Here is a 23,897-nt window from a genome sequence, read left to right on the forward strand (position 1 = left end):
ACTTTAATGTGTAAAAACTTTTGTGTGATTACAGTACCTCTAATTAATGAACATTGTGACTGATTTAGCTTGTAATTAGAAAGCCTGTGAAATATTATTGTCATCGAAACCAGTGACTTTTGGACGTGGTGAATTTGATTAAGAAAGGCCAAGATTGAACTACCATAGTGCGATCTTTAACAAACTACTCTACAACAGTGCTGAATGTGAGCTGTGTTGTTTTTTGATAAACATGGACTGTTTAGTTTGTGACACAACTGAAAACTTTGCCACTGTGGTTGTGTGTGTTGGCTAGAGGCTTGCACTAATAATTTGATTGCAGTGCAAAAGCTGGTCAGCATAATTAATAACTGAACTTTGAAGTGAATAAAATGTGTATGTTACTGTCTTCCATCCCACACTCAATATGATTTTCAGTTTTGTGGCAATCAAGATTGTTGGGTTGGGTTGTTTTGGGGGAAGAAACCAAACAGCGAGGTCATCGGTCTCATCGGATTAGGGAAGGATGGGGAAGGAAGTCGGCCGCACCCTTTGAAAGGAACCATCCCAGCATTTGCCTGGAGCGATTTAGGGAAATCACGGAAAACCTAAATAAGGACGGCCGGATGCGGGATTGAACCGTCGTCCACCCGAATCAAGATTGGTGCTACCGAGGAGAAACTACAAAATTCCAGTCAGTTCCATCACAACCATCACGCAACTGACATATGCTTTACAGAGAAAATATAAAAAATTAAGCTGACTCTGCAGTCAGGCACAGATGACCTTGCTGTGCTGACTGGCTGTCGTGTCACACTCTACCGCATGGTGTCATTTGGGTGCAGTATGGAGAGGAAAGGGGTCAACGCATTGATCTCCCACTCTTCGTCGGTTTTGCATACCTTTAAGAACTAAATTCTCATTTGAATATCACAACAAAACAGATTGTAGCATTAAACTAAACAGTTCAAGTGTTGAACAGGTCATCATAAAATATTCAGTCCTCCATAAATGTCTGTAATCTCCTAAATTACCTAAACCTAATTCCTGTATCAATTTCTCTTACAATTTTATTTCTGACTGTCAATCAGCAGCTGTGAAGCACATTTTAAGGAAAAAATAACCAGTTGCTAGCTGCATATTAAATTAACTTCTTGACTAGTTTCAGAAAATTAATTTGCCATCCTCAGAAGATCATACAATTAAGCTTACATCAGAAAGCAATCACCATGCAAACTCTGGATGATAGAGTCCTTCATTAAAACTTACAAGCACTTAAAAAGTAACATAAAAAATGTTAAGATATAGTGACCAAAAAGCTTTGCTTCACAAGCAAAATATTGAAAAAAGCCATGAGACATATGGCGATTAGCACCATACACAGTTTTTTATCTATGGAACCCCCCTCCCCCCCCCCCCCCAAGCATTATTTATGCGGCTCTCTACTTTTTTCTATAATTTCACCAATTTTCTTATTTCTTAATTTTCTTTCATCTTATCTGTTTATCATTTCCCCATCGCATGTCTATTTCTGTTACTAACTTCACAACACTGCCACCCACTTATATTTTAGTATTCATCTATGTCTGTGAAAATTTCCTGATTCAAGAAACTGAATAACGTAATCTACTAGACAACAATCTTCCATAGCTATAATAGGGTAAGTTTGTATTCAACAATGGTCTCTTCAGATTCTGTAGTACCTTTTCCATCTTTTAAAATTAAATTCTAAATAAACTGATCGTCTGCTTCAGGATTTTCTGTTCACTGACTGTGATTTCCATTGATTGGTTGATCCTTTTGTCTTGCCATTTATGGTCAGACAAAACAAAATTGTATCAAACTGAGTGGCCAATAGTTGCAGGAAGGGTAAACATGGTAGTTGACTTTGAACATGGGATGGTAATAAGCGCAAGATGCACTGGGCCATGCCAAGTACAGTATTAGACAAGAATTCAGGATTCCAGTGTCAACAGTGTCTAGGGTGGAGAACCAATATATCAGACAAAACGTTTTGGCAAATGTAAACTGATGCAGAGGATGACCAGATGTGTTTGACAAACAGATGTCATGTTGCCTATGCAGAACCTTATGGGGTGATCAACGATCTATAATGGCTCATAATGCTGCTGATTTGAATGTGGCATGTAGAGAACCTCTCTCTATCAGGACTGCAAAGAGTTAAATGCACCACTCAGGCATCAGCAGCTGATGATCAACTGGTGTCCATTTGCCGACACCTCAACGCCCAGCATGAGCCTGTGAATAGCACCCCTTGACAATGGAACTGTGGTGGTATTGTAGCACAGTCTGAAGACGCTCGATTTCCTTTGTATCGAGCTGATGGGTGCAAGCAATTGTGCAAGGTCATGTGCTGGCTGGAAGTTGTTCAGTTATGTGTAAGCTGCGTTCACACAAGAGCATTATTAGGTTCCATTACCTGTCTTCAGGGATCAATGATAAATGCAATGTTATGTGGACTATCTTGCAGACTTTCAGTATCCTTTCTGCCATTTCATTGGCCTGATGGAGAGGCCGTGTTTCTACAGTGATATGTCACTGCTCTTTGGTTGCATGCCGGTGTCTCAACTAAAATCCAGTCACATCACAATCACAACTTGGCCCCCCTGATCACCAAATTTTAGCCCAACTAAGCATTTAGGAGATGCTGTCGACCAACTATTCAACTATTCAAGAAGAATTGTGGGTAGCATTGCTGCAAGACGTGTGGATCAATTTCTCTCCAGGGCAATTCCAACAGCTGATAGACTCCATGCCCAGACATGATCCTGACATTTGGAGAACTCGCTGATGGGCAACTTACTACTGGCAGCACATCCAGTTCCTTCCCATGACTTTTGGCTACTCACTGTATTTCCATCACAAGCTATTATGCACAATAAGTGAAGGTTTCTGCAGTTTAGTTTTCTTGTTCATCACCATGAAACCACTTATTTTGACATACTTGTCAGACAGGTAAAAATTTTGTGACCCATCTATGCATAACACACAGTCAAAGAGCAGAAGCAGAAGAAAAATTCATGTTTTTCAAACTAACAGTAGTTACATACATAACTGAAAAAGTAAGAGGTGACTACCAGGAAGTTGTAATACAAAATTACTTTACCAGTGCCACAGGCTTTACTTGTCTGAACACATTGTTGTCATCACAAAGAAAGGTGCCAATGAATGTGAAGGGCAGCAAGATCTTCCCAATTTAGGCAGCTGAACTTGTCCTTTGGGGTCTCCCAGTCAACAATGCCTTACAACTTTACTTTACCCTATGACTAGTTCTGGTAGCATAATCTTTTTTTTTTATCATTTTTATATTCATCCAAGGATCATCTCATAATGAAATAGGAGTTGTCATGGTAATACATTGAAAATCAATAGCTCAAAATTCCAGATGTACACACAACACTATGAGGGTAGGACAGGTGGTTGAGCATGGCCTTTATGAAAGAACCACCCTGGTAATTGCCTATAGCCACGGAAACCAAATCATGTTGGCCAGACATGACGAACTCCATTCTGCCAGATATCAGGTCAAATGGCTCTGAGCACTATGGGACTCAACTGCTGTGGTCATAAGTCCCCTAGAACTTAGAACTACTTAAACCTAACTAACCTAAGGACATCACACACATCCATGCCTGAGGCAGGATTCGAACCTGCGACCGTAGCGGTGGTGCGGTTCCAGACTGTTGCGCCTTTAACCGCTCGGCCACTCCGGCCGGCAGATATCAGGTCAGTGTCTTAACAGATGCACTGCCTCATTCGGTTGGTCCTTACACACAACTTGCTTTAAATAACTTATACTATAAAACATAGTTGTGTTCATCATCACTGCATACATTAAGCACAACCACTAGAGACTTCTGGGCCATGAAGATGTTGTTATGTACCTTGCACTGACTCCAGTGTCACACTCAACTATTCTCCATGTTTATCTTCTTGTCCTTTCCTCTGTCCATGAGACACTGAGCCAGCATCTCCCCATGATGAGAGAGGTGCTGAACTCAGAAGAATGAAAAGACATTGCTACCATGCACATAGATCTTGACACATTATTTTCTTTTAAAATCAGTAAACCATGTATTGAAATACAGCAAGGTGTTGTAGTTATCCCCTTTGATTACTGTCAACTCTTCTGAGTCATCCTGAGTATCATCATCAGGTTGAATTTAACTGATTCATACTGGCTACAATGGGCCATTGTCATGTGTCATGAATCATAAAATATTAAATGTATTTGATAATTATTCATGTATTATGACAAGGCTCACCATAATTAGCTATAAAAACTCGTTTACTTTCAACTAGATGACGATAATGCCATCAGAACTATTACTGAATAAAGTAAAGTTATACTGTAGCCACCTGGTGGCCATATCTTCATTTTTCGAATGGTCTGAAGTTGTGGAATGCCACTTACACAAAATATATGTAATTTTCAATTCATAAAAATACGAATGCACATCCTCCAAATGTAACAAATCTCTCAGTACATGAAAGACGATGTCTTATATAGCTACAACATTTGAAAACAATGAAACTTAATCATACCTATCGAGATTCCACAGTTTCACAGAACCATCCGCAGCGCATGAAGCTAGGGCACAAACTTTGTCATCATTTTCAGACATTGCATGGGGATGAAAAACTATTGCACCAACATTACAATTATGTCCACGAAGTGTTCGTATCAGCTCACAATTAGGCACTGACCAAAGTTTGCACAGTCCACTCCTGAAACATAATGAAATGCAATTCAATTTACTGTTTAAAACATACACTGAAAACATTATGACCATTGACAAACATAAAGTTAAATGTCACATGGTGGTGGTGCAGATACATGACACAATAAGGAAGATATTCAAAGATCTTGCTTTCTTAGTTACAACTTCCTTTCTTTATTTCTTCATAACCTCAACACTGTGAACATGTAAATTTCTTACGACCTGTCATATGCACTTCTGTTTTATTATTGTTGTTGTTATTATTAAACACTGGAAAATACAGGGTGAAATAATGTCAATATTATGAAGGGATAGATTGCTACTCACCATATAGTGGAGACTCGCCATATAGTGGAGATGAGTCGCAGACACACACAATGGCTGAAAGCTTACTTATTTAGCAGTCTTTTTGTTTTACCTGTCTGTGACTCAACATTTCCACTATATGGTACCAACCTAGCCTATTATTATTATTATTATTATTATTATTATTATTATTTTCTGCTTTGCATACTCATTCTTAATATATCTGGCATAAGTTGATCCCCGACAGGTGCACCGGGCTGGGCACAGCAGCTTCACAGGCCTACCTCAACCAATAACATAACAGTTTTGTAAACATCTCTATGGCAAGGCCTCAGTGTTGTCACAGTTCTGCAGATGTCTACTGTTTTCACCTGCAGCCATTAGCACTCCACATTTGAAAGCTGGCAACAGCACTGTTAGCTGTCATTACACTATTTCGACTGTAACAACCTGCCTGGCTTTGCAAGGACACCACAAAGTATCTATGGCATGATGACTTGACTGGTGTATCCGTAATAAATTGTACAGACTGGTGTATCCGTAATAAATTGTACACAAACATTCCTCGTTAATCAGTTTATCCATTAGTGAAAACCATATCAAAACTCCTACACATACAGACAGAAAAATGTGATTGGGGTCTATTTTACAACACGAATAAAAGGAAAATTCACTTCAGAATATTTTTAGTTTACAAAGTGACAGAATGGCTGGCTGGTACTGAACTCCTAGAGATGGAATTCACATACTGCTGAGGGACACCTCTGAAGAGGATGAGGAGTCTCCCAAATTTTCAAAAGCTGTCCATCTTTCCTCCTGATGAAGGAACCATCACATCTGAAAGCCAGGTTTTTTTCAAGTCACATACAGGCCAGGCCACACATTATCTCCTTATAATTTGACTATCTTATAATAAATCTTTTGTCAATATCATCACTGGACTATCATCCTCACCAACCATAAAACTGCAGTTAAGACATCTGTACATTATTAGAAAAAATTTGAGCAACTTCAGTTTATTTCTGTCGGATGTGGTGGATGTGGAGATTACTCACAAGTGTTCTTCAATATGGGAGCATTCGTTCTTAAAACTACTTCTCAAAACATTTAGGTATTTATTACTAATGTTTATAAAAATAAATATGTACAATGGTACTTATCAGAAATAAAATATGGCTACATGCAGGAAAGAACAAACATTTGCATATTTATTACTAATGTTTATAAAAATACATATCTACAATGGCACTTATTAGAAATAAAAAATGGCTACATGCGGGAAAGAACCTACCATGAGGCAGTGGCAAGCATTGTTGAATCAGGACTGAACTGGCAATACGAAATAGGGCGAGTATCACCAATCTGACTGCAATAGATGGACACTGCCTGAAGCTTCTTTTGCAACTCTTGTCTTCGAGCTGTACGTGTTGCTTCAGGCAGATTTCTCTCTTCCCTTGCCTTCTCAAGCCGTACTTTAGATCTTGCCAGGGAATATTCTGTAGAAATATTCAGATTTAACATTTATTTCTCCTTTCTTGTAACATTAAATTAATAAATTTCTTATACAAACAGCTAAAATTAGCAATGTCAGCAAGTGCATGTTAGTACACTGAAGAACAATGGCATATGTCTCTGTGTTAACTGTCTCAAGAACTCAGAATACCATTTAGGCCAAACACATAAAAGATCATCTTACGAGCTATCCACAGTCTTGATATTTTGAGTGATTCTGGTCCTTCATGATACCAAGTAGTTTCTTGATCTTTCGCTTGTTGCATCCTTTCCTCCTCCTCTTCCTGCTTTTTCTTAATTGCATCTTCACCCAGTCTGCAAATAGCAGATAGACAATAGATAATTAATAACTAGGTACATCCTAAACAGCAATAATTAAAATATGTGCTATATGCAGAAGAATTTCTCATTTTCTGCAGTGTGAGTAGGGAAAAAGGTAGTTGCACTTTTACTAATACTAAGAGTACTAGGACTGTACATTTTGGTACATTGGAACTCATGAATTCAATATAAAGTCTTTTTAAATTGTGGTTGTTCACTTGTTAACACAATGTAAACTGAGTTAGATATAATCACAAATCCCTGAATACATGTAAAAAAGTTGTGTTCGAGTAACCTAAATTTAATAATAATAATAAGAAGAATAATAATAATAACAACAACAATAATAATTTTGCTCCACGAAGAGTTAAGATAAGAGATCACTTTAAGTTTAGGGACTGGAAGATTGAAATTTATAACATATTACTTTTTGTTTTAAAAGAATGACATCAAGTAGAAACTGGCGAGCAGAGGGGTAAATACTTATAAACATCTGTGATTGAAAACAATATCTATGAATAAAGTGTGTCATTCTTTCTGAAAATCTGTCATTCTGAAACATTTACAGAAAAAAGGGGCCATAAAACTTTGCAAATTAAATTTAAAAGACAGAAAAATTGCCAAAATAGTAATGAAATGTAAGCAGTGACATAGAATGCAAAAAAAATATCTTTAAACATTTACAACACAGCCACTGCACATCTACTTTTCATATCAGACAAAGCATTATATGCCTTCACCACAACCATACAATGTGAAACCAAAGAAATGCTACAGCAATAAATTTTGCTATCACTTCTACCTTAACATTTTGATAAAATTCAAATTCTTCTAGCAATGAAATATTATAGACAGTACAGATGTAGTGAACAAGAAAAACTTATTGTTCACACACAAGTAATAAAATACTGACAGAAAAATAATTATTGCTACCAGATGGCAGTAGGAACAGGCACAACAAACAGGCAATAAACACCAGCATTTGCAATAAAATGTTCTTTCATCTGATAAAAAGTAGGAAAAGATTTATTAAAGAGGCTGACAACGGCTTAAATAAGTCAGAAAGCTTCCTATAATCTCCAGTTAAAGGATAAGCAACACAACAAGTAAAGCTGAGAGAGAGACAAGATGAAAACTGGTGGCTACGGTTGTAAAGGAAAGATAAAGTAAATACTGCAGAAGAGGCAGTGGGGAAAGGCAATTGGAAAAACAAGGAAGAATTGAGGGGGGAACTTGTCTGACTATCCTCGTTTTTAAAATTGTCTTACCACTATCCAGTCAAGTAATATTACTGGTGAATCTTCACCAAATGAGGGACAAAAGATGAATGTTAAATGTCTCACTGATAATGACAACATCAAAAATGAACCAAAGGACTGGAATTAAAGGAATGATGAATGAATGGAAAGGATCTGATAGTATGGAACCATTCCACCATTTATGTTAAGCAATTTAGAGAAACCACAGAAAACCTAAATTCGGGTCACCAAACAGAGCTACACCAAAGACACAACAACCCATGAAACAGCGCATGCCTTATACCAGATGAGAAACAGCTGTTCTTTATCTTCTTATGTTAACATCATGACTGGTCTACACTGATATCAGCAAAATAAAGCCATAGAGTATGCTGTGTGAAAGAATAGCATTGACATTTGTGCCTGCATCTCTTAACAGTTGATTTAGATCCTTTCTCTAAACACAAGCATTTTGGAATTAGGTGTAGTTCACACCAACCAGTTGGCCTCACCTTACGAACAGGTGCTAATTGTTCTGGCGATTTTTTGCGTAACTTGTACTCACCAGCCACCACAACCCACACACCTAAGTCATAATTTTCCATCTTTCTTTTACATTTTAAGGCCTATTTTGTCTTTTCCTTGTAAGTGGTCTCCTCCTCCCCCCTCTCCCCCCAGTACACGATTTCAATTCCAGTCTGCCCTTGCTTCACTGCTAACTCATGAACATAAACTGCCACACCTTCTATTGTTTGCACCCTGATTAGTCTCACTTATTCCTACCACTTCTTTTACCAGCTTACTCTTTTACTATAAAGTTAGTGCTTGCCTAATTTTTTGTTAATTGCTGTGTTTCTTCTTGTCTGCTAAACAGAATTTGTTTTTTTTCCTGAAGCCATTTTTTCTGCACAGTTAAAAAGTACATGAATATTTGCTGTACGTACAGTAACATTATGAGCATCTTCCTGAACCAAACGATAATTTAATTTCAAGAAATATGATACACACAAGCAACTGGAGAAATAATATCTTAATTAAGACAAACAGTTCATCATCACTATTGCAGTCCAACCATGTTCAAAATTTGTTGCTGCCAAAAATAGAATTTTAGAACTAAGTTTTACAACAAAATCCTTTGCATATTTATTTTTAGTATCAGTGCCACAAAAACAGCAATAACTGTTATCAATGCTTTGTAGAACATGTCTCCTCAACAGTGTGTAGAACAGTTTCATTTTGTTTTAAGCCAGTGATAATTTAATAAAAGATGTGCAATGTGTGTTCACAAGATGCTTAGGCAGCACTGCTGACTATGTTCCGAAAGAGCAATATGCTTTTCATGGACTAAATCACAAAAAAACTGACTCATTACAAAACACCACTGCCCAATGGTATTTTGTACCAAGTCAGACCCATATCTATCTTTTGACTCTGCTGTGACTTTCAATAGCTACATACAGTACCTGGCTTCACCATTACCAGTGAGACAACATTAACAGTTTTGTCCCATGAAGTACCCTCAATCTCAATATTGCTGTGAAAGCCATACAACCCCTCATAACCTTTGTATCAAATTTTGCTTACTCCACAAAATCTTTTCTTTTCCCCTATAACGAATTGTACACTGACAATAACATATAAGGATTCTTTCTTTTTCTTTTTTTTTTTTTTTTTTTTTTTTTTTTCCCCAATGGTACTACTTAGACCCTCCCCTAAAGTTAAGATTCTAGAATTGTTTTACTGTCTTATGATCCCTTACCAAGTCTGAGTATCTGTTTCTTGATTATTCCAGGCTCTTGTAGTCTCTTAAGATGACTTTCCATGTATAATACAGCCTCAACTCCAGCTGAAACATGAGGTACTGAATTAAGATTTTTGTGCTATTTTCATAGTCATTACCAAAACGGAATTGCAGATGCTAGCTACTCACAGTGAATGTCACCATGTCTGTTGTTACCTCTTGCTCTACACAAATTGCACTTTCACCATATCGCCCTTCTCACTACCAATAAAAACTGTACGAACAGTGCAGGGTATTAATTTTCACCTGTTCCATATAAAATCTTCTGCCTGCCCCTTCAGACTACAGTACTTACAACTCAACAGAAAATTTCTCATCACTAAGCACTCATTTATACTGCTTAGACCATTCTTCTGCAATTGCCCATCAATCAAGTCCAAAACAAGCTGTTTTTCATTAGTGAAACTAATCATCTCTCCACGACTGTCTTACGATCAAAGTTCACCTTCAGTCGCAAACTAGCTTACAGTTAATGTCTCAGTATACAGTAACAAGTAAAAGGACTGAGCCAGTAATCTTCTTTTAATGAACTCCCCACAACATCTAGTTTTGGAACCACAAAGGTGGGTGCCAAAGTTCCCACTCACAGCACAGGAAACTTTGATGGTTGTGGCAGAAAACTTAAGTATGAAAGACATAAATAAGCTTTGAAAATATTTTCTTAAGTGATTTCAAAGCTGTCTTTTGCATCTCCCAAAAATTACTAACCACAAATATCTATTACTAAGTATAGCACCACAAATATATTCTTTTGCTTTCCTCGGAGTAAAAGTTTTAGACACAGCAAATTAATGGAGCATAAAGTAGAGGAATGTTTACAAAATGACTAGTACTCATTTTGAAGAACTGGATGACACAAGTAGCAATACTCACTTCACCGTTAGGTAAAGACTCGAGACTCAAATATCAATCTTGATAACCTTCATTCACACAGAGAAAATGTTTGATAACACTAACTGGAGCAAAATGTTGAAAGAGATGAAGACTTTAGGAAAAGATTACAGGGAAGAAACAATAGTCTTGCAGCTAGACGTGAATCAGAATTATTTCAGGGGAGAAGATAAAAAAAGGAGTAAGGCAGGGATGTAGCTTTCCTCCACTACTGTTTAATTTGTAATTAGGAAATGCAACGAAGGGATTCTCACACGCCAGAAGCAATAGGATAACAATTAATGGAGAATACATCAGAAACAAACTGTTTTCCAGACAACATAGCGTTATTATGAAAATATGAAGAATTACAGTAGGCACTTCACAAGATGAATCAAATTCCAATTTAGAAGTGTGCGATGATGCTCAACAGAAACAAACCAAAAAGCACAATGTGTGTGAGAGATGGAAAATACAGGGCATTCCAGCAACTTGAGGACAAAGTAATTATTTCAGGTACTTTAGAAGTTGTATTGCAGCAGCTGGTAGAGAAACAACAGATGTTAAAGCTAGAATAGTCCAGGCAAAAGAATTACTTATCCAGACAATAACACTCCTGACACTAAACAGTGTCTCCTTGACTACCATGAAACTTTTCTTACAGAGCTACATTTGGAGCATATCATGTATGGGACACCAACTTAGACCCGGGGAAAGTTGAAAAGAAAGACTGTAAGCTTCTGCGATGAGGTGCTGGAGGAGAATGTTGAAAATACCTGGGGCTGACAGGGTCTCAGACAAACTGCTGAGAGGAGCAGGAAAAGAAACCTGCTCAAAACACATTAGGAGGAGCAACATGGTTTGCCACCTACCCAATCACTGAGCCCAGTTCACAACTCTGATTGAGGGAATGAAGGAGGCAAGAAGATGGAGAGGACAACTGGGACAGAAGTTCATTGATAACATTAGAGCTGGCAGCAGACACAACAGCATCAAAAGGAAGAGGTAAGAGCGAGTCAACCAATTTTCAGGTTGAGGAGAAAAATAAGAAAATGGAATTTTTGGTAGGTATTGTTTATTGATGGATCTTGCGGAAGAAATTCATACTGCTGATGTACTCAGTATCATATTCAATGTCTGCCACTGATCAACAACATTCGGTTTCTTACTGGTTTTCCATTCTCTCTTTAATATGTTACACAATGATGAAATCCAAAGGCCTTAAAAAATTTGCTTTGGAAAGGATACATAGTAACCAGTCTCCAATTTTCCAATTTATTCTATTATCCTCCATTGGTTTTGAGAGGAAATAATGTTACTGTTTCTAATTCATTAATAAGTCATAATAGCTTAATGTCCAGACAGAGTGGTCCCACAAAGTTATGATCCTATTTTTTTATGTCAAGTATCTGTTGCTGAAAAGTGTTCAGTTTATAACCATGACATTGTACAGAATCTCAATCTGCTGGTGTCAAACTGAATGAGGGTCATCATGTTGAAAACCAGTCTTCTTGGAAATATTTTCATCAAAGAAAATGATCAATAGTGGCAACTTAATATATCTATTACATTAATTATGACTGTCTTGCCAGGCATTGAAATCTGGAGTCAACATCATTCAATTGATTTTTTTTTAAAGTCTTCAATCTTTTTGATTAGATTGATGCCACGTTGCATCTCCTGTACCGCGTTAATCTTTTCATTAGTGCATGACTGTCATATTCAACAACAACTATAATCTGTTTTCCAAGTTCCAGTCTTCTTTCTCCCTCTACTGTGCCTGTTCTTGGATGCTACTGAAGATGTCCCTTTGATTCCACAGGCTTTGATTCCACAGGCTTCTTTCCTTACCTAAAACATTATCTGTCTAGATAGTAGTTTAACAATATTTGAATATTATAGCACTTCAAACACTCAAAAGTTTTTCTTCTCAGCCCATGGTCTCTGCTTCGCTTTCATATAATGCTGTAGTCTACACACACGACTGCAGTCTCTGGCAGCTGAAGCCACACTGCAAGTAGCAGCAGCAGCACATGATGGGAGTAAGGAAGAGGCTAGGGCAGAGAGGAGGACAGACAGAGGGTAGGGGTGGGGGATGTTGAAGTGCTACTAGGGAGCGTGCAGGAACGAGGTGGAGAGAGGGTACGGCAGTTAGGTGCAGTCGGGACGTTAGACAATGGGCAGGGGAGGTGTGTGTGTGTGTGTGTGTGTGTGTGTGTGTGTGTGTGTGTGTGTGTGTCTGGGGGTGGGGAGGGGGGGGGGGGGGGGGTAACATAAAAAGAATGGCCAAAAAACAACTGACAGATCAGCTTTGCGGAACATGCTTTGCAGCCAGGAGACCACCACACTTACTTTGATAGGACTCGCATACTGGCAGCCACAAGTGGATGCCATGAAAGGGTGTACAGAGTGGCCATTGAGATTGTTAAACATTCCAGGACTTTCAGTAGGAAGGAAGAGGGCATAAAACTAAATGACATTTGGATTCCAATGCTGAGGACGCTTACTAATCTTCCACCATGGGGAGATAGCGACAGCGGATGACAGCAACCGACAACAGTCAACTGAACTCAGCTATTCAAAGCCTCTGATGCCACACCACTGCATGGGAACATGCGTAATCAGAATTTTTCTGGTCAGTAGGGAGCCAAGTTGTGAACTGGACACTCAAAGAAGCTACGACATCCCCACTGATAATGTCCTTCGCAGATGGGGACAAAACAATGGGTTTTAAAGTGAAATGCATTTGGACATGGCATAATAGCCCAGAATATTTTATTAATTGTGAGTTATAAAGGGCATCAAAGGAGGACTGGTCAATATTCAGGGATATGACAGGAACAATCATTTGAAGTGAAATAATTCCTACAGACAAATGCCCTGTTCGAAATAGTTTATGAGACAGAATACATTTAATAAACATTGTTCTTTGTTTGTGTATTATTTAATACACTGTAAGGTTTACTACAGCTGTTGTACAGTTCACAACAAAAGTTTAAATATCCCATCATCAACTTCAATGCATTTGTGCACCCTTGGGAGAACATGTTGTGTTGCTTGTCTGAGTGCCTCTGCATGTTTCCTAATGAAGGCAGCAGCAACAGTTACGCAACCATCTATTTCATCTTTTGCATTCACCTTTTTTTTGGACAACTCAAGACATCATCAAGCCCCACAGAGAAGAATGTAATGGTGTAAGGTCTGACAATCTTGGTGCCCAGTTAATTGTACAATCATCTGTCTTATGCCTGAATATTGACCAATCTTCCTGGGACACCCTGTAGGTGGTGGTTGTTGGGATGTTTAAGGGGGACTAAACAGCTAAGGTCATCAGTCCCCCAGGACATCCTGTAAATGTAGAATGAATTGATGTATAACACTGGAACTGTTGGTGAGAGGGAAGTGCTACATTAACTATATTCTATTACTTAAATCTCAAACGAACAACTGTATTGCTAAGGAGGATTACGTTTTTCAAATTTATTTTTATTACAATGCTTGTCAGGCTAATAACATGCTGCTTTCATTATCGGATTTACAGACTTGAGGAAACACCAAAATTGAATATATCTACAAAGAGAAAAATATTCCAAAATGAAGGGACAGCCAAAGAAAAATAGGAGAAACATTTGCTCCCTACCTGGAAACAGCATACTGATGATGTGTACAAAAACGTAGGTAGTTACTAGTTTTCAGAAGCCACAGTTCTTTGGTTTGTCAAGTAAGAGATGAAAGGTTTGAAGGAAGGGAATAAATGATTTATTTCTTACAGTGTTATCAGAATGTGCCCCTCACCCTAGAGTTTTAAGTCACTTTAACACCTGTTGATCGGAAAGAACTATTAGCTCCAACCATTTGCCATTCTTTTGTCAAATAATCCCAAGTTCTGGAATATAGTGACTGTCAACTTCTGCACATCTTAAAGTGTAGTTCATGTTATAATACCTATAAAATACAAATAATCTACTGTACTACTCCTTCACAGTTGACAATACAGGACTACCTTGCTAGCAGATCCCTCAGACGACTACGCCTGTCTGCTGGACCTTCCCCAAATAAGCATATTGGTTCTCCAAGTTGTCTTAGATTACGTTTCACCTCTTCATCGTCAGTTGATACATTAATCTGACGTGCTCTTTTACGTCTTTCAAATTCTTCTAATAATGCCTGACGATCACGATTCATTTCTTCCTCGAGTTCCATATATTCTAAACATAACAAAAAATGCTAGCTATATATTCAAGTAACATGTTAATATTTATCTAATGTAATAGTAATATTTGCTTGTATTACAAGACACATCCAGTTATACAGAGATGTGTAAGCATATAAAAATAACTTACAACATATATATTACAATATCATTCTTGTTTACTCTCAAAACATACACAATTGTTGACATCTCACTCGTCCCATTTCTCTCACTCTCTTACTTCATAAATTGCATGATATATAAGTTAAATAACATAATAATACCATGTTCCACATTTTAGTTCTGCACCAATAGTGAGTGAGTAGACAAGGCGTACTAAAATACATGTGAACACTGTAAGAAGTTGGACTGAAATACATCAACTGGTGATATGACATACTCTTTTAACATATCTCAGTTGAATACAGTATGTTAGTGTTGCTCTGTGACTGGCAAATCAATAAACAAAATGGAGAAGAGCTTACCACTTAAAAACTAAAGAAAATATCAAAGTGGTAGAAGAAAGCTGAGACCATAACTGTTCAACAGAACAGCAACAATGCTAGCTGGAATATGGAATAATCCAATGCAAAATGTGTAAGGGGGAGATTGTGGGAGATGTTGCAGGGCTGTTTATGAAAGTCTAGTGAATGACATCAATGTGAGGTTGAGATTAGTAGAACCAACATATGTTGCTCTCTTACATCATCAGAAGTTTGGTGTGTATAAAGTGATTTTTACAAATATTAAAAGAAGATGACCATTATTAGAGCCTGGAGAAATGTGAACAGATTTATAACTTAGCACAAGATGATGAAGCCATTATTGGGAGAATGTTTTCCTTTTGTGAGAAACAGTTTGAGTTCAACTGAACGGTAAGAAGTGCACTTCTGGTGTCTGTGGCTATCATGTTGCATGTCTCTGCTGGTAATAACTCAAAGTGATGAATGATGGGAACCGAAAACAAAAAATCATGAATCATTGGTCAAGTTACCAGTTAGAATGCTTATTTGTAATTTCCTATGATTTGTAACTAAAGTTGGCTGGTATTTTGTTCTAGTAGGTTAGAAGTTACCCACATCAATGGAGTTTTCAGAAAAACTGGAACCAAGATATATAATTAGGTTATTGAATGATAGAAGACCAAGGATAGAATGCACACAGTTTGTGCCACCTGGATCTTTCCTGCCAACGCAATCTTTTCTGAACTGCGTAAGAGGGAGGAACTTCCCTGCAATATACCCTACTTTCCCGTAACTCCACTGGCTTCAACATTTGTTAGTCACTGTACTTCACCACCCTATCCACTTCCTGTTCCCACTCCAACACTACAGAGCCCTCTATTTCACATGTGCAATGCTACACCTCAATCTATTATGGCAATAGTACTTTCGTCTTGAGATTCACTGGCTTCACCGATTCCCAACTACATTCACAGGTCAGTCTGACAGGACATTAATTTTCTTTCCGCTCTTCCTATTGAAAGCAAATGTAAATAATTGGTATCTTCCACCAGAACAAAACATTAGATTCAGTGACTATCACTGGCTACCATACACTGCAATTCAATTGGTTATGGCCATTACCAACCAACTTGCCAACAGCCTTGTTGCAGTTGTAACACCATTTCCCATCAGATGACCGAAGTTAAGCACTGCCGGCCTCGGCTAGCATTTGGATGGGTGACCGTCTGGGTCTGCCAAGCACTGTTGGGAAGCGGGGCTTATTCAGCCCTTGGCAGGCCAAATGAGGAGCTACTTGAATGAGAAGTAGTGACTCCGATCACGAAAGCTGACAAGAGCTGGGAGAGTGGTGAGCTGACCACTTGCTCATCCATATCCTAGTGACGTCTCTCGGCTGAGGATGACACAGCCATTGGTAGGTACTGTTGGGCCTCCGAAGGCCTGTTCGGATGGAGTATTGAGTTTGTTTATCATCAATGGACTGGCAACATTAGCAAGCAAACCAAGAGCCACTGATACCTTAAGTGCATTCTATCCAACTGAACAGTAAGCCAGGAAAAATAAGTGTGCTGGGTGGTGAAATTTCACTCTGTCGTGTGCATATGGAAGTCAACTGAATGAGTCAGTAAAAGGAGGTGCTAACCCTCAATTTAATAAGGATTAGACTGATGGGTCAGTAGAAGGAAGTGCTAACTCTCAATTTAATAAGGATTAGGCTGATGGCTTTATCCATCATGCTTTCGCATGTACAAGAAGCTGAGAAACAGTAGTTCCCTGTGTGTCACTAGAAAACACTGTCTGCTACAGGGTGCTCCATGGATATTATCCTTGAGTTCTTCTATTGTGTATGGATTTGTTGTGCACACTTTGTCCTTCAGTGCACACCAAATTAAAAATCACATGGAGTTAAATCAGAACTTCTAGTGGGACAAATATTGTTACTAATCACCTTTCATTGAATACATGGTGAATTGTGTGCAAAGGAACATTGGCAGTATGAGCCCTTGCCAAATCCTGTTGAAAAAATGCGAAGCTTTGTTCTCTTTCATTCAGTTCATTAAAAAATAGTTGCAAAATATTTTTCACGCATCTTTCACTTGTAACTGTGTCATTAAAAAAAACTGGGCCTGTTATTCTGTCACCACTAACTGCACACCGCATCCCTATTTTCTGATCACGAACGAGTTCCTCATTAAGCATAACAAGTCTATCTGCGCTCCAATGTCGACAGTTTTGGGAATTACCATACCTTTGTAAATGGATCCAATTCTCGTCTGAAAACAGAATAAGGTAAGGACACATTTCACCGTCATGCACTCGTTTTATAACTCATTCACAAAACTTAACCCTGTGCGCATGATCACCAGGTAGAAGTTCTTGTACTACTGATACTATATAGGACCTTAGCTCAAGCAGCTTAACACCCCTTTGTACAGAGGTGCACAATATTTTGTTTGCTGCAAAAGATGTCTAAGACATTTTTCAGAGGAATTTTCCAGGTGCTGTGCAAAATCATCAAGACAAGCTTCTGTGAGACCTGTAAGTCATCATTTATGCTTCTTGTCTTGAACACTTCCAATCTCATAAAATTTATTCACTAATTTGTGAACTACATCACAACTCAGAACTTGAACAGCTGGAAACTTCTGTTCAAACAATCTCCGAACAGTCCGAATCATAAACAAACACTTGCTGTGGAATTGAATAATTCACTCTTGACATTGTTGTGTTAGCAAACTTCAGTGTCACACTCATGATGCTTGTTTCACTGCTCGAATGACACTGACCGACAACGCACATATGTCTGTACAGCCTTCAGACTAAAACCCACAAAAAAAAGAGGGGGAAGAGGTGGCGGGGGGGGGGGGGGGGGGGGCATAGTGCAGTCCCATGGGACACATTTGACCAGCAGGCACGGCCTGCAATACCCCAGGCAGGTGGTCATCATATAAATGAAACACCCTGTATATAAACTGTTTTGTCTTATGGCATTCATGTTCTAGTTTTTTAATTCAATCAAATATATAACACAAAATATCCTCTTCTGGATAAACTTTGCAAGAATGAAACATTTTGCTTCTAATTGGATGGTCTGTTGCCTAACTACCATAGTGACTTATGAGTTAATCTTAACGATAATCATGTAGGGTCCTGGACTGTGAACCTTAAGGGACAGTGCATACCAAAGAAGCAGAACCTTGGGAAGATATTTAAACAGTATGTACAATTACAGTTGACCTTCAGCAAAAACTCTGGTGAAGAAGTGTCTAAACACTATTTGAAGATGGCAATTTTGAACACCTGTGATAACTACCAAACAAAAAGGTGATGAGTATGATTTTTCTTACATAAATTGGTACAGTGTTATCATTTTTTACACAGTTTTTTTCTTTTTCTTTTCCTGAAGGCTATACAGGGTGTTTCAAAATGAATATATATGGGCTTTGTAGCACATATTACATTCACCCAACAATTACAAATAATACACCAAATGAAAGAGAAACACAAACAGTTTTTCTTACAATTATTCAGTGTGAACACCGATCACACATCGAATCGATAGGTGAGTTGTTACGGAAGCTTCATCAGTCTGTCAGGAGTAACTGTTGCAACAACACTTTCTAAAGTTGGGTAGATCAGCTGGTATTGGAGGCACATACACATGATTGCGTCAGATCGTATGTGAACGTAGAGATCATGCATAAAATGCTGTGCCAACCAGTCCCTTGCACCCAATCCACCGGTCGGATACAACATCATTTAACCAGTCACATTCTGAGCTATGCCAGTGAGGCGGTGCACCATCTTACTCTCAAATAAAGATGGGTTGTCAGCTTCTTCCCATTGAGGCACAGGCCATAGCTGTAGCACATCAAGATCAGAAACATCAGTTACAGTTGGTTCACCAAAAAAGAAAGGCCCATAAACATTCCGCGGGATATTTCTAGAGGCTAAGCGCGAAAGACTCACACTCATTCAACACTTTTCTCAGTCACGCTTTGTCATTCCATACTCTTCCCATTGCATACAGGCATACAAACAAAACTGTTTAAGTTGCTCTTTCATTTGGTGTATTATTAACAATTGTAAGTTGAAGGTAATAAATGCTACAATGCCTTAAAAACAGTATGTTGATTTTGAAACACCCTGTACTCTCTCAACCTCCATACACCACACATCAGAAAGAAGTGCTTACTGTTATGAAAATTGAAGTACTAACTAGTGATTATTTTCTTTGGTAATTGTAAAATACTATTCACAAAGGACAAAAAAATCAAATAACAGGATTTCCATTTGCCCTGGACTCACTATTGAATAACAACACCACACATCAACTTGGACCAGTGACACTGTCAACAAGGCAAATATTTGTTAGCACAATGTACCCACTTGATGACTACGATGCCAGAGAATGGTATATATTTTAACTGTCAAAGTATCGGGCCTCCTGAGAGAATGTTCCGAACTGGGGAGGAGATTCTTGTTATTAATGCCTTCAAATGTGTTAAAAATTTGAAAATATCAGACCCCAATGAGAAAATAAGGGATTTTCATGGGTGCATTGTTATGACACACTGGCTGACTCTGTCAAATCACAAGCAAATTACAACCAGACCTTGTGCTATATAACAGATCAGTCTGCCACAGCAACCCTCATTTTTTTTACACACACACACACACACACACACACACACACACACAAACAAACAAAGCTCATTTTTATGGCATTTTGTGTCTTTATCAACTCATAAGCAAACTATCATCCTCTAACTTCGCCTTAGGGCACACTAGAAATATGTAACCACAACCTATATTTGAAAAAGTTGTGTCAATGGTGACCTCATTTTTTTAATACCAAAATCACATAACATTGTTACAAAAAAAAAAAACAAAAAATTGTACCATCTGATATGTTGACATTTCCTGCCTCAGGCGGTGAAGATACCATTGCAGTTGGTGGACTGTCCCCATCACTGTCCACAGATGATGTAGGTGCACCAGTAGTTGTAGCAGCTGCAGAAGCAGCAGCGGCAGCATTCAGCCTATTCCGCTCTTGTTCCTCAAGAGAGCCATAGTGAATTGTCTTTTGCTTTTTTATGTACAGAATATCTTCATCATCAGACATGGTTTTTCAAGTTTCAGCTGAAAAAATCATAATAATAGCAGCATTAAAAATGTGTATTATTAATAAAATAAAGAATGGAAATTTTTATATGATTTACTGGTACAGTATGCTCTTTATTATTCAGGTTAAGGCAGACCCCACACTACATGGATAATCAAAAAGGCAGATAATTTAAAAGATAAGTATTTTTAAAAGAAACTTCAATTTACAAAACATGGTACATGTTATTCACCCACAATTCAAAGAATGTTAGCACCATTTTACTAACACAGCACTCCAAAGATCAGAGGCACTGAAAGTTAGCAAGGTCTCAGAACCAAATTAAATTGCTGTCAGGTTCTAAAGCTAAATTAAATCGGTTCTATATTATAGTTCACCAAAGGTTCTTTGACAGACTAAACTCCTGCATAGTCACAGCAAAGTGGTAAACAAAAAAATTACAGAGATGAGTCCACCTAACGCAAATCTCCAAGAACTAACTTGGCAAGAAATCTATAGACAGACGGCTTCAATAACAAATACAACACATTTCTTCAAACCTTTATCACTTTCTTTAACAGCTCTCTCACACAACAAGTGCAGGCACATATGCAGTACTAATAGACATTTGATTTGGATAAACAATAGGATTAGGCAATCACATACTATGCTTTTTCATGTTTTACTACTTCTTTGTTGTTAAATTTTTAATCAGCATTCTGTAAACAATATAGTGACTCATTCCACAATGAAGTAGCTTTTGTTTGTATAATCCCAAGGAACCCGATTAAAACTTGGTTTAGATAAACCACAGTGTAAACAGAGTATGAAAGACTTTTTGGTAGGCAACTCCTTCTACTGTAAAGATGAGTATCTTAACAGAAGCTCTTAGACCAGCTTAAGTAAAAATATCCATTAGCTTCCAGTTTTGACAATCCTTCAAGATTAGGCATTTTGTGTATGATACGTATATTAAAAGTGCACAATCATATTTCATTCTGACAGTGTGTTAATTCTGTTGACATAAGCAGCTCCCATTTATTGTCATGTATCCACATATCTTGACAATCTCCTAACATTCGTTCTGGGAAGTGAGTATTATATTCAGATGTTCTATGTTTTTTATGTTACACTTTCTGGGATGTTCCACATCCACGAGAATCATCTGATTTTTGGGGCTATGGAACGAAAACTGGATCTAATCTAACCTAATAAATAGCATTACGAGTCTTTGCCCCCAGGAAGGCCCCTGCAACTCGGTCTACACGTCGGTTCGTTTTAGTATATTGACGACAAGGCAGTATACCAAGGATAGTTATGTGACTAACACCGGCCGCGGAAGCCCACACATTTGTTAAGAATACGGGGACTGCTTTCAAAATTCCGAAAAAATGAAATTTAGTACTACAGTGTTTGTTTATTACTTCAGAGCGTTAAACTGTCGAACACTCATAGAATTACGAATAATTTTACACAATTTTGTCTAACAACGTGAAATCTACAAAAGTGTGAACAATGACTTCTTGAAAATGTGGGATGGAAGAACTTCAGAGTAGCAGCTTTCCCTAAAATGTGACTGAAAACTGTAAAAATGTCACTGAAACACGTCCCTTGTACAGAGTTTCGAAATTAACAAATGTCTTCTGGAATCTGGGAAAAACTATCCATTTCGCTTAATGTGTTTTTCTAACTGGAATTAAATACTTTCGATGGTTTTCAGCAAAGGGAACTCTGAACGACAAAAAAAACAGCAGCAAATATAAGTCAACAAACGAGCACTGCGATATTACTGTGCTTAATTACTGATACGTCTAGTCTCTTGCCTGACTGTAATCTAGAGACACAAGATAAATAATATTTACTAGGAGGTCACATGTGTTATTAAGTCACACGATTCAAACTATTCTCTTGATATTTTTTTGTAAGACTGTGACATATTTCACTGTTTCACGACAGCAAGTCTCAAAGCACATATTTTACTATTCGACATAATACAATCAGACTTTACGATCGACATAAACAACTTCCTTGCTATCCCATAATATTTTGAACGCTACCAAACACTTACAAAACACAGCAGCACATGTAGCTTGTAAACACAACCAAAGCACTTCAACAACAGAGTTTTGTCTATCCGCACATCACGTCAAGGTATTCCCTGAACAACATTTTGCCCTTGATGTTGGTATGTCGTCCTCTGCTAACATCACAAGTTAACCTATGTCCACCACGCTCACTCATTTAACTATAGTGATTTTATGCTTTTGCATTTTCTTAGCCTTTATTTTATAATTTTGTTTAGTTTTCATACAAACAGCAAATGTTGAGTATTTTGATATTTTTTCCATTAAATGTTCTTCCATGAGAATGGCCAGATATCTGAAGGGAAAAAATTTTTAGGTTTTAGGATAATTGTATAGCTGATATCTACACTTCACAAATCGATCAAGCAATTTTCATTAAACGACCTTTTATTAAGCAAACCGTCAATGCAACCGAAGGAGAAAAACACAGTTGTTTATGATGTTTTTTGCTACATAGGAAAAAATACGGTATGGACAAGTAAATGGGTTTTATGCATTCGTTTATAAATATTGTTTTATATGTCTGTATTACATGATTTCTTCGTATTTCACACACTGCTAGTCGATGATTCAACTGCACTTGAATCAAATGTTTCTATTCTCATAGAAAAATGCAACTTGGCCGCTGCAAGTAAACACACAGCTATCAAACTCAAAGCAAAGAAAAACACATCAGAAACTAGATCAAAAGTACAAAGTTAGTTAGTTAGTTACTTTCATGTTCCATGGATCATTTTGCACAATAAATCGTCATGATGTGGAACGAGTCATTTTACATTCATATTGCAAATCAATTTGTACGTCTATTTGTACTCTAAACATCACGATACAATTTTTTTCCCCAAAATGAAAGCAAGATATACATATTGAGTTAGCATTTCCTAACCACCACGTTTTACGCATTACAAACATAGAAATGCTTCTAGGGCATAGAAGGAGTTGTGAAAGAGAAACATTTTCAATTTATTTTCAAATTTTATCTTTCTGTCTGTTAGACATTTTATATCACTGGGTAAATGCTCAAAAATTTTTCTTGCAGCTTTGTGCACCCATTTCTGTGCTAAAGACAACCTTAATGTTGAGTAATGAATGTCATTTTTTCTTCTATAATTATAATTACGAGGGTTGGAACTTAAATAGTGGCCACTATTTATTCACATTACGCCTTCCACATCGCTGGCAACGGGTTCTATACAACGCTGGTGACTACTTTGAAGGATAGTAACAGGTGCAAACATGTAACTCTTTTGTATCGGTTGTGAATAAATACTTAACACTATTTAA

At 37.7% G+C, this 23,897-nt stretch overlaps 1 protein-coding gene across 2 annotated transcripts in view; it reads right to left on the reverse strand.

Moving 5' to 3' along the window:
- LOC126418494 (U4/U6 small nuclear ribonucleoprotein Prp4) overlaps positions 1–22,725 on the reverse strand; it is a 43,930-nt gene extending 21,205 nt beyond the window's left edge. The window contains exons 1-6 of one of the 2 annotated variants that reach the window (XM_050085287.1): positions 22,598–22,725; positions 20,328–20,567; positions 14,773–14,977; positions 6,724–6,854; positions 6,319–6,523; positions 4,546–4,728 (exon numbers count right to left, since the gene is read on the reverse strand). In XM_050085287.1, the coding sequence (XP_049941244.1) occupies positions 4,546–4,728; positions 6,319–6,523; positions 6,724–6,854; positions 14,773–14,977; positions 20,328–20,550 (947 nt within the window). In that variant the 5' untranslated portion in view covers positions 20,551–20,567; positions 22,598–22,725. Of the gene's footprint in view, positions 1–4,545; positions 4,729–6,318; positions 6,524–6,723; positions 6,855–14,772; positions 14,978–20,327; positions 20,568–22,391; positions 22,529–22,597 lie in introns of those variants that run through there. The other variant, XM_050085278.1, reaches the window with a different exon arrangement.
- Positions 22,726–23,897: the final 1,172 nt, after the last annotated feature.

This window comes from Schistocerca serialis, chromosome 1 (assembly GCF_023864345.2).
Source record: "Schistocerca serialis cubense isolate TAMUIC-IGC-003099 chromosome 1, iqSchSeri2.2, whole genome shotgun sequence".
NCBI classification, from domain to species: Eukaryota; Metazoa; Arthropoda; class Insecta; order Orthoptera; family Acrididae; genus Schistocerca; species Schistocerca serialis.